The sequence below is a fragment of the Microtus oregoni genome, unplaced genomic scaffold (assembly GCF_018167655.1).
Source record: "Microtus oregoni isolate MIOR12 unplaced genomic scaffold, Mior012 000175F_ref0000477, whole genome shotgun sequence".
In the NCBI taxonomy this organism is placed as follows: Eukaryota; Metazoa; Chordata; class Mammalia; order Rodentia; family Cricetidae; genus Microtus; species Microtus oregoni.
In genome coordinates this window covers 327,334-340,033 of record NW_024544831.1, presented here as the reverse complement: position 1 = coordinate 340,033, position 12,700 = coordinate 327,334, and the positions used below count along the sequence as shown (strand labels likewise).

The following is a 12,700-nucleotide window of genomic DNA, read 5'->3' as shown; positions in this document are numbered from 1 at the left end:
ACCCAGGTTCAGTTTCTGGCATGCATATGACAGCTAAAAGAAGCCTCTAACTCCAGGGTATCCACCACTGTCTTTTGGCCTCCATGGGTACCAGGCATGCATAGACATACAAGCAGGTAAAACACCCATACACACAAAATTAAGTAGAAATAAAAAATAATTTTTTTAAAGTTACTATGTCTGGTGTGATAGCACACACCTTTAACATTAGCGCTTGGATGCTTAAGCAAACTTCTATGAATGTGAAGCCAGCTTGGTCAACTTACATACTAAGTTCTAGGTCTGCCAGGACTATGTACAGAGACCCTGTATCAAACAGTTACTGTCAAGCAATGGTCAGATACTGTCCTAAGGTACCAGAGACATAGCAGTGAATACAAAAGACAAGAACTCTGCCTTCATGGCAGCAGGAATATTAAATGTGGTTGGGATAAGCTGATGTGCATATGTATGTATGTGTACATGCACACCTATATAATTTTAAATAATAGGATTGGGAAAAGCCTCATTGAGAAAATGACATTTAACAAAACTTTTATGAGTGAGAAAATAGCTGTGTAAGAAAAAAAGGCAATCTAAGTAGAGAGAATGTTGAGTATGAACCTTCTAAGGGGCTAGGAAACTCTGGGGATGGCAAGCTATGAGAAGGATTGCGTGACATAAACAGTCATTATAGGATTTTAAATAGGAAAGTGACATGCTCTGAATCCTCTTTTAAAATTAGTATATATTACTATACAAGAGTAGGTTTCATTATGATATTTTCATGTATGAATATTATAAATTTTGATCATATTCACCTCTTCATTACACTCTCATCCTCCTCTTAATAGTCTCCTTATTTATCCCAAATAGTCTAGTCCCCTACCCTATCAGGTTTTTTGCTCAGACTAAATAAGACAGATTCATAATATGCTAAAGAACAAATCTTAGAGCTGGGGATATAGTATGGAGGTAGAGTGATTTCCTATCATGTCTAAGGCTCTGGGTTCAATTCCAAGCTGCTGTGGAACAATCTTTGTACACTATAAATATGTACTACTCTCATTGTTAATAAAAAGCTGATTGGCCAATGGCTAGGCAGGATTTGGGGGCAGAGAGAATGCTGGGAAGAAGAAGGGTGGAGTCAGAGGAGTTGCTAGCGAGACACAGAGAAGAAACAGGATGTGCAAGATGAAAGAGAAGTAACGCCACATAGCAGAAATGTAAATGAATAGAAATGGATTAAGTTTAAGAGCTTGTTAGTAATAAACCTGAGCTATTAGCAGAGCATTTATATTTAATATTAAGTCTCCGTATCGGTTATTTGGGAATGGGTGGGTGGCAAAGAAAAGTCTATCTACACTGAGCACTGTCAACAATTTTTAAAAACAAATCTGTATACTGTGCATATATGTATATATGTGTGCATGTATGCATATGTGTGTACCTGTGTGTGTGTGTGTAAAACGTGTTTGGGGGGGTCCAGATGCACATACACAGGGAAACCAAGGGTCACCCTAGATTATTGTTCCTCAGAAGTGGTTCATCTTGTTGTTAAGACAGAGTAAATCATGGTACATGGGGCTCCTCAACTAGGGTAGGCTAGTTGGCCAACAAGCCTCATGAATCCTCCTCTCTCTGTCTTCCTGGCACTGGGATTACAAGCACAAAGCATCTTGCCTTTTTATGTGGGTACTGGGGCTAGAACTCAGGTCCTCATGCTTATGCAGCAAGCAGTTTACTAACTGAACTATCTCTTCAGACACAAGAACAAATTTTCTTCTACACTCTTCTAAAGCACTAAAAGCATGTGGCATAGTAATTTTTTGCACACAGTGCAAATTATCTAACTACCCTCAAACGGCCATCTTAGTTTCACCTTCAAAGTTCCTAAAACCTTACACATTTTTGGCAGTACTAGAGATTGAACCCAGGTCCTCACATGTGCTCAGCAAGCTCTCCATCATTGAGCTACATCTCCAACTTGAACACATACTTTTAAGAGGCCATTATGAAAACTATCAACAAACGTGTTGGAATGACAGCTGAGTGTTTAGGAGACTGGCAAGAAAAATGAAAACAGAGAGGTGACCATTGGATTTATTGGTAATGTTGTTAAGGGTAGTTTCAGCAAATCAGATTACAGAGGCAGGAGGATAGTAAACAGCTCAAGTACAGCCTCCCCACCCCCAACCCTGTGGTGTGTGTGTGTGTGTGTGTGTGTAGGTCAGAGGCCAACATCACTCTTCAGTAGCCATCCACTTAGTATTCTGAGACAAGATCTCTGATTAGGACCCAGACTCACCAGTTAAGTTAGGCTGGCTGACAAGAGAACCCTAAGAATCTGCCTGTTTCCATCTCCCCAGGGCTAGAATTATAAGCATGAGCCACCATCCCTTCTTTTTGTTTTTCATGTCTGGGAATCAAATGCCTTATGTTTGTGTAGCAGGTAAGAATCAATGGAACCATCCCCACCCCTACCCCCAGAAAATTCTTTGGAAGAGTATACTGTAAGAAGAAAAATAGAGCAATAGCTTAAGTGGCCAGGGGTAAGGTCAGCAGTGGGTTTAGGCCTGGACAGATGCTTAATTGACAAAGTGCTCGCTGTACAAATGCAAAAACCTGTACTCAGATCCCTAATACTTGAATAAAAGGTCAGATATTGCCAACACACACCTGTTATCCCAGTGATAACACACACACACACACACACACACACACACACACACACACACACACACAAAGGGTTTTATCTTCAAACCTGAATCATACACAGCCATCCATAGTAGCATATTCTTATAATCTTAGAACCCAGGAGGCTGAAGTCAGAGACTTTTGAGTTAGTTCAAGGCTAGTTGGTATCAGGCCTTATCTCCAATTTTGAAAAAGGATTGGGGCTATAGAAATAGCTCAGAGGTTAAGAGCATTGGCTGTTCTTCCAGAAGAACCAAGTTCAATCCCCATCATTCATATAGCAGCACACAAACATCTGTAACTTCAGTCCTAAGAGATGTAATACCCACTTCTGGCTTCTGCAGACACTATGCACGCATGTAGTAAACAGACATACATGCAGACAAAGCACCCATGCATAGGAAATAAATATATTTAAATGGAAAAATACACAGAAATTTTGAAAAGGATCATGCTTATACATCAAATGGGAAATAACCAATGAAGCAAGGAAAAAAGATGCAGGAGAAAGAACGATAGGCAGAAGTTGCTCATTTTTCCCAGGCCACTCAGACCCAAAATAATTACACAAAACTGTATTAATTAAATCACTGATTGTCCTATTAGGTCTAGCTTCTTATTGGCTAGCTCTTACATCTTAAATTAACCCATCTTTCTGTATATGTGTTGCATTTATTGGTTAATGAATAAAGAAGCTGCTTTGGCCTGTGATAGAGCAGAATAGAACTAGAAAGGAAAACTAAACTGAATGCTGGGAGAAAGAAGATAGAGTGAAGAAAAGCCATGTAACCCCACCAGAGGCAGATGCTGGGGACAGGACTTTACCGGGTAAGCCACAGTCATGTGGCAATACACAGATTAATAGAAATGGATTAATTTAAGGTATGAGTTAGGCAGAAAAACGCTTAAGCTATTGGCCAAACAGTATTGCAATTAATATAATTTCTGTGTGATTATTTCGGGAGTCTGGGAAGCCAGGAAATGAACAAGTGGCCTCCTACTACACTGCCACAAGTGCCAAAGGGCGTTGATTCTTCTATAGATTTCATAGCAGTAAATTCCATTTTTAATTTTTGCTAAACTATTAAAAAATGGTCACATCACTCATCTGATGTACATGTCTGGTCACTAGTGAGGTTGAGCATCTAGTCAAATGATTAGCCACTGTATTTCTGCTTTGGTCAATTTTTCTGACTCAGTCTTTTACTCATTTTTGTCGCTATTGAGGCATTTTTCTTTGCCAGTTTGTATGAATTCTTATGTTATAGATATTATCAGAACTAATTTTTATCTGCATGTAAAATATAGTTTTACTTTATTCTAAGGGGAGAGTGTGAACAGAGCTCACACTACCACAAATTATGCTGTCAAGTTTCCCACATTTTGGAATATCATAGTAATCAGCACATGCCAAATATAACCACCTTCCTAATCAGTGTCTCCACTGCAAGCTAAGTATTATAATTTAAACCTAATGAAAGAGGACACCAAGGAACATGCCAAACTGCATGGGGAAAAGCCCACCGAGTCCTCAACCCTACACAGAGAACTAGAGGCAAGTGAGTAAAGCTAGGACTGGAAGAGCTGATCCTCCCAAGGAAAGAGCACACCAATTGGTTATCTAGTGCCAAACTGTCGGCCCTGAAAACAGATGTTCAGGTAGCATTATATGGACTCACCAGATTATATTTAGAAATATATATGTATATACAAATATATGTGTACATGCAAAAACAACTGATGAAAAGAAAAGGGCCATAAACTTGATGGATGAGTGGATAGGGATATGTGGAAGGGTTTAGAGGGAGGAAAGGGAAGGAAGAAGTGTAATTAAAATACAACCTCAAAAACAAACAAAAAGACTTTAAAAGCAAAGACTTTAAAAAATCTAATGAAAGATAATTGTTCTACACCATCAAAGTTCAATCAAAAGTTGATGCATCCTAATTGTACAGGGGCAAAATAGGGCATATTACCTTAAGTGATGCAAGAGGATGTTCTGGTCCCAAAAGGCTCCAGTGAAAAGCAGCCAAGTCTTCATCGGGTAGAATGTGGTTACCTATAAAATAGACATTTCATTTATTCACTGTATAGTTTGCTTAAATCTTTTAGGTCATAAAGAGGATCCTCTGGGAGAGGAAATAACTGAATTACACATAGACCCATATTCTCTTTATTTTATTTTTGAGACAGGGTTTTTCTGTGTAGCCCTGGCTATCCCGGAACTCACTCTCTAGACGAGGCTGGCCTCAAACTCACAGAGATCTGACTCTCTCTGACTCTTATGTTCTGGGATTAAAGATGTGCTCTACTATGCCAAATTAGGTCTATGTTATTATTATCATTATTATTATTTTGGAGACAGGTCTCACTATATATCTATGGGTGGTCTGAGATTTGATATATACACCAAACTGGTTTCCAACTCAAAGGTCCACCTGCCTCTGCTCCCCAAGTGCTGGGATTAGAGGCATGCACCATAACACCCAGTAAGCCTATATTCTTAATGTAATAATTAATTAAATTAAGTAATTAAGTAGTTATCTATGTACTAATTATCTACTCTGTACCATGAGTATCTCCTTTATAATGATCAAATCTTAAAGTTTTATCTCCATTTTATAGACAAGGAAACTGAGATTCAAACAAGCTTAGTGACTTGGCCCTAGGTAGGCTTATACTAGAACAAAAAAATAGGACTGTCAGACTCTCAACTGCATGGCACTACCCATTATCACAGGTAATGGGAAACTGTTACCTAGCTGTGCTGCCTTTATAATAGAAATTATTGATTACTCGACAAGTTCAAAGCACTTTCCATATTCATTTTACTCAGCCTCATGAGTAACACTGTGGGATTATAACTACTTTCATTTCTGAGATGAGGAAAATGAATCCAGGGAAGCGGGACTTCAGTGATAATTGCACAAAATCTAATTTGAAAACGTAGGCTAATTCAATCACATTATTCAAAGTGATGTTCTTTGTGCTTACAGGTCACAACTATACCAGTCTATTAATGTTCATACTGTCAATACTTGGAAAACCAATTCCAAATATCAATTCTGCAATTTACTTTGAAATGCATCTTTGCTGGGCAGTGGTGGTGCACAACTTTAATCCCAGCACTCGGAAGGCAGAAGCAGGCAGATCTCTGTGAGTTTGAGGCCAGCATGGTCTACAGAGAAAGTTCCAGGACAGGCTCCAAAGCTACAGAGAAACCCTTCTCAAAAAACAACAAAAAATTTGCATCTTTAAAAGAAAACCTGAAAGTTGGATGTAACAACACATGCCTGCAATCCCAGCATTAGGAGGGTTAAGGCAGGAGGATCTTATGATTGAAGCTACACAGTGAGATCCCGATGAAAAATGAAACAACAAAAAAGAAACCCAGTGGGTGTGCGGATAGAGGAATTGATAGGGATGGGAGAAAGTTCCGCGAATGATAATGGCAGGGTACTAGCCCTGGATATGGACTTTTCACTGCAAATGAATTATGCTGAATACTGTTCAAAAGTACTCCTAACAAAAAAGACCGAGAGCAGAACTAGTCCACACAGCTTCCTGGTCTAAATCTAGATTTTTAAAAAGAAATGCTAATAATCAGAGTAGAGAAGAAAAGATAACTTGGACTAGTGAAACATTGGACTTTGCATGTAAGTTCTGCAATATAATTCGCGGCCAGCCTGCTCTACAAAGTGAGTTCCAGGATAGCTAGGGCTACATACAGAAACCCTGTCTCAAAAAAGCCAAAAAAAAAAATGTTCTCATATTTGTAACTGACATTTATATGTTCACATTCTTATCACAAGTTAATAGGTTCATAACATACTAAGTTTTTCAGATCATCTGCTAAGAACCCCTGTCTACTGCTTTTCAGTATTTCTTTTAAAAAAAGTATTTCTACTTTTTTTTTTTACAGTATTATATGGTCTGAGAACTTCAGGTTTTGTTTTTTGAGACAGGGTCTTTCTCATATAGCACAGGTTGGCCTTGATTATGTGGCCAAGGATGGTCTTAAATTTCTGATCCTTGTGTTTCTACCTCCTGAGTGCTAGAATTATAGGCATGTTACACTACACCCAGGTGTGTGGTTCTAGGATTGAACACAGGACCACATGCATGCTAAACAAGTACACGAACAACTAAGCTACATCCCAAATCAGCATGAAGTCTCTAAAAAAGCAAACCCAATACTGCCAGGCTAAACCACTCTAGTCTGCTCATCCTATCTATGCAAGAAGAAACTTTACCAAACTCTGGATTCTCTGGCTTAGACAACCTACCAAGCAGTGCAGCAAATATGGGGAAATTTATTCGCTTCAAACCGAGCTGCTTGGCCACTTCCTGCATCAGGAACTGGTTGGTTGTGAGGTTCTTCCCATTCCAGCTGAGCTTCAGTGCATGGGAACTGTAGTAAGATGGAATATTATAGAGCGCATATTCGGAGTCATGAGCAAGAAGACCATGAAAGCCATTTTCTCTGAAAAAAGCCACCACTTCCAAATGGTGGTCTTCCAGGCTCTGAAAGACCTAGGAGAGAAGAAAAAGAGAACATGTCATGACCCAGAAACTGATCTATATGCATCTAACAAGATTAGAAATCAGGAAGGATGGTGCCTAATTTATGATGATAAAATTTTAGATTATCTTTGGCTAAAAACAACAAAACAAGCAAATTGTATATCAGCTTAGAATATGATTGTGCTTGTACACATGTCTACTAACTGTCCAACCCTTAAGTTGTGAAATCAACACACTATTCCTTGATGTACACTATATTAATTATTTAATATAATACTAAATCTCTGGTTTCTGCTTGAAGCCATAACAGAGATCTTCATAAAAAAAACAAAGAAATTATTCAGTAGCTATGTACTGTGCATATTCTACCTGTATAATCTCATCACAACAATCATGGTAAGGTATATATGAATGAAAGTATTTAGAAGTGGAAATAGAAATCTTAGTTCATCTATCAGTTTTTTTATGGACATGTTCTGCCTGCATGCAAGTCTGTGTGAGGGTGTCAAATCCCCTGGAACTGGAGTTACAGACAGCTGTGAGCTGCTGTGTGGTTGCTGGGAATTGAAGCCGGATCCTCGGGAAGAGCAGCCACTGCTCTCAACTGCTGAGCCAGATCTCCACACCCTCACCTATCAACTTTTTCAAACATTTACTTATTTGTTTACGTGTTGTGTGTATGCTGAATGTGTTCCTGTGCATCAGTGCATGGAGATGCCCGTGGAAGTCAGAAGAGGTCACTGGATCCCCTGGAACTAGAGTTGCAAGCAGTTGTAAACTGCCCAAAGAGGGTGCTAGAAACCCCCAGGTCCAGCATAACACCCCCCTTTCACAGTTCTTGTTTCTTCTCCCCTTAGGAGCATCTTAAGAAAGGCAAGTGCTTCCACAAGGGAGGTTTCTCACAGGGTTCCCCAGAAGAAACCCACAGAGATTATTTCCATTAGTCAAGGGTGAAAACTTTACCCTATTTTAAAAACAGAGAAACTAAGCTGTAAAAGGATGGCTGGCCTCAAAGCTATTTGAGTAAGAAACAACGGAAACTGACCTAACTCCAGAATACATATCACTTCTGGTACCAAGCACACTCCCCAAACAGCACTATTTTTAATAGAAACAGAGACAGCCTATTACGTACCCTTCTTGCACACGCTCTATTTGGTGTAAATGAAGCATACCAAAGTTACCTGTACACTGGCTCCACCAGACTAAGTTCTTTGACTACAGAGACTTTATCACTGCATTTTGGGCTCCACTGTTATTGGCTCCATGCTGGTGCATAGCACTACATACTAATGACAATACTAACAGGTCCTAACTATGTGCTATGTGCAAAGCAATATACCTTTATATGCATTAATTCACTTATATGTAAAAAAAATCCTATGAGGCCATTTATCTCCAAAGTCATATAGCTAGAAAGAGAAAAGCCCAGACTTGTTTGGTTCTACAGTCTATAGATCTTGATAATGTCTTTGAACTCAGAAGACCTATTGTTTGCCATTGTAGTCGTTGCTGCTTTGGTTTTTTTGAGACAGGGTCTTACTATATAGTTCTGGCTGGTCTGGAACTTACTATGTAGGCCAAATGAGCATCAGCCTCATAGAGCTCTGCCTGCCTCTGCCTTCTGAGTGCTTGCTCACATTAAAGGTATGTACCATCATGCCTAGCTCAACTGATATGTCTTGATGTTCTAAAGTAATAATAATTTTGTGGAGTGTAACAAGAGTTTCAATACATTAAAATTGGTAGGATGTAGAAAGAGTTTAATCACTGTTGATATTCATGTCACACATGAGGTCACATAAGGACAAAGGCACAAATAAGCAGAAAGCACAGCAAAGTATTAATTTAATCTCTAGGCAAAGGAACCAAAGTGTTATAACATATTTATACCTACAGATACAGTTAACTCCAGATGTGCCAGAGTAAGGAATGGTTTTATGCTGTCTTCTGATGATATTTTCTTCCAGCACACCTAGCATACAAGTTGCTAGTTTATCCATCAACCTCACACTAGGCAACCACAAAATATGATCTAGCCTCTTATGTCATCATAACCTGTTGTAGGGTCCACGTTGGGTACCAGTTGTTGTAGGGAGAGGCCCGCTTGTTTGTCCTAGTCGCCCAGCTAGCTTACACCCAAAATAACCACACAGAAACTGTATTAATTAAAAAAACTGCTTGACCCATTATCTCTAGTTTTTTATTGGCTAATTTTTGCATCTTAATTTAACCCATTTCTATTAATTTATATATCACCACATGGCAGTGGCTTACCGGAAAAGATTCTAACTGGTGTCTGTCTCAGGCAGAGGATCCATAGCTTCTCTGACTCTGCCCTTCATCCTCCCAGCATTTAGTTCTGTTTTCTCTACCTGTCTAAGTTCCGTCCTATCACCTATGCCAAGGCTGTTTCTTTATTCATTAACCAATAAAAGCAACACACAAACAGAAGGAACTCCTACACCAATAACCTGATTATGCAGGCACTCTAAGTTCAATCTTATAGATAAAGAAATTCAAATGTACAAAAGAAAGGTGTCATGCTCAGAGCCACAGACCTAAAAAACCTAGGTCAGACTGTTACTGACATCCATATTCTTTCTGTGACACATAACTTTAAGCCCGGCTGAAGCTGATTATGCCATGGTACAAGTGATTTCAACCCCAGAAAGCCAATGATTACTAATTGTGGGGGAGGGCAAGGAGGAACGATACACATAGGCTATTACTATATCACCGAGACTGATCTCAAATTTCTCAGGTCAAGTGATCCTCCCATCTCTGTATCCTGAGTAGCTGGGACTATTTGCCACACCAAGTGAATGACTAATGACTGTCTGTGTGTACATGGTAGTATGATTGAACCCACAGCTTTGTGAATGATAGACCTTTAAAAAAATTCACTAGTTGTCCAAGTAAACATCAAATTTGGAATTTTTCTGCACCATCAGATATAGTAGTAGTACTAAAGATCTTTAATGTGATGAATCTTCTAACACTATGAATATAAATCACAATTACTTAGAGATTAAAACCAGCTGGGTTGTGGTAGCACACACCTTTAATCCCAGCACTCAGGAGGCAGAAGCAGGCGGATCTCTGTGAGTTTGAAGCCAGACTGGTCTACAGAGTGAGTTCCAGGACAGCTAGGACTATTACACAAAGAAACCTTGACTCAAAAAAACAAAAAACCAAACCAAAACAAAGCAACACTCAGCTGGGTGGTGGTGCACACTTTTAATCCCAGTACTCAGGAGGCAGAGACAGGTGGATCTCTGAATTTGAGGCCAGCCTGGTCTATAGAGCAAGTTCCAGGACAGCTAGGACTATTACACAAAAAAACCTTGACTCAAAAAAACAAAAAACCAAACCAAAACAAAGCAACACTCAGCTGGGTGGTGGTGAACACTTTTAATCCCAGTACTCAGGAGGCAGAGACAGGTGGATCTCTGAATTTGAGGCCAGCCTGGTCTATAGAGCAAGTTCCAGGACAGCTAGGACTATTACACAAAAAAACCTTGACTCAAAAAAACAAAAATCCAAACCAAAACAAAGCAACACTCAGCTGGGTGGTGGTGAACACTTTTAATCCCAGTACTCAGGAGGCAGAGACAGGTGGATCTCTGAATTTGAGGCCAGCCTGGTCTATAGAGCGAGTTCCAGGACAGTCAGGGCTATGCAGAGAAGCCATCTCTCACCACTACAAAACAACAAAAACTCTACCATACTTAATCATGCTTCAACTCAGATTGCTATAACAATTCCTGTGATCCAAACACTTATATTTTCAATGTAGTTTCAATCTTAATCCACTTGACTTCTTATACAATGAAGATCTAGAGAAGATAAATGCCTTGACATGATTACCTAATTTGTGGCAGAACCAGGATTAGAACAAAAGACTCAAAGTTCCAATCACAGAACGTTTTCACTACACATTCTAGAGAAGAAGAATAGAAAACATTAGAATTAAAAAAAAAATCTCACAAATCTTTCTCACAGTTCCTTGGAAATAAGCATGGCAACCTATTTCCAAGATTCTTCCTGCATCCCTAACCTGGATCACTCAGTTTCTCTGCCTAAAATGCCTTAGAAACTTTCTAATGCTTCAAGTATTTCCATAAGCCTATTTCTTCTTAGACAAATTCCTTGATGATTCTCCCCTCTTCGCCCTTTTTAATTTTTATTTTATTTGCTTTAGTTAATATATTTATTTGGGGAGACATCCTTCCGCATATGTGTTGAGGTCAGATGACAATTGGCAGAAATTGGTTTCCTCTTTCTAATCATGTGAGTCTATGAGACTGAATGCAGATCATCAGGCTTAGTGGCAAGCACCTTCCTCACACACTGAGCCATCCCACTCCCCAGCCCATATACACACAGCTCCTTCAGTCTTACAGCATCAAGACAGATCATACAGGCACAGAACCAACTTGAAAAAAGCATCTCCAATCTTCAAAAACCACAAGATCTATCTTTTATTTTTTTCTTATTGTTTTCAACACATCCTGACTGCAGTTTTCCCTCCATTCTCTTCTCCCATCATCCCCTGCTTCCCCTAAATTACTCTCCTCTAGATACGTTCCTCCTCCATTTCCCTTCAGGAAAACAGCAGACCTCCCAGAGATATCATATATGTTATGGCTGATAGGTTAGTGTTTTTGTAGGACTCTGGGGTGTCTCTAACTCTTTTGCCTGCTTTTGGGATCCTTTTCCTCCTGGGTTGCCTCATCCAGCCTTGATAGGAAGGGCCATGCCTACTATTATTGTATATCGTTATGCCATGTTCAGCGGCTATTCCTGGAGGGATTTCCTGAAAGTTAGTACTTATCAAAGTTAAATCAAGATCAAATAAACAATTTAAATAGACTTATAACCCCTAAAGAAATAAAAACAGTCATTAAAATCTCCCAACCAAAAACAGCCCAGGATCAGACGGTTTTGCCACAGAGTTCTAACCAGACTTGCAAAGAAGAACTAATACCAAAACTGGACAAATTATTCCACAAAACAGAAACAGAAGGAATATTGTGAAATTCATTTTGAGCCCATAGTTACCCCAATACCCAAACCACACAAAGACTCAACAAAAAAAGAGAGAGAATTATAGACTAATATCCCTTATGAACATTGATGCAAAAATACTCAATAAAATACTGGTAAACCAAAGCAGAAAACACATAAAAAATTATCTGCCATGATCAAGCAAGCTTTATCCCAGAGATATAGGGGTGGCTCAACATACAAAAATCTGTCCTGTCAATATAATCCATCATACAAGCTGAAAGAAAAAAAAAACACAAGATCATCTCCTTAGATGCTGAAAAAGCCTTTGACAAAATCCCTTCCATGATAAAGGTCTTGAAGAGAGCAGGGATACAAAGAACATACCTAAACATAATAAAGGCAATATACAGCAAGCCAACAGCCAACATCAAACTAAATGGAGAGAAACTCAAAGCAATTCCACTAAAAGCAGGAACAAGACAAGGCT

At 39.2% G+C, this 12,700-nt stretch overlaps 1 protein-coding gene and 1 pseudogene across 3 annotated transcripts in view; both read right to left on the bottom strand.

Annotated features, from left to right (window-relative positions):
• Positions 1–12,700, bottom strand: part of LOC121445327 (constitutive coactivator of PPAR-gamma-like protein 2) — a 131,778-nt gene that overhangs the window by 84,454 nt on the left and 34,624 nt on the right. For all 3 annotated transcript variants that reach the window (XM_041647397.1, XM_041647400.1, XM_041647398.1), the window contains exons 2-3: positions 6,963–7,209; positions 4,653–4,735 (exon numbers count right to left, since the gene is read on the bottom strand). In XM_041647397.1, coding sequence (XP_041503331.1) covers positions 4,653–4,735; positions 6,963–7,209 — 330 coding nt within the window. The remainder of the gene's footprint in view (positions 1–4,652; positions 4,736–6,962; positions 7,210–12,700) is intronic.
• On the bottom strand, positions 4,001–4,135 carry LOC121445331 (annotated as a pseudogene).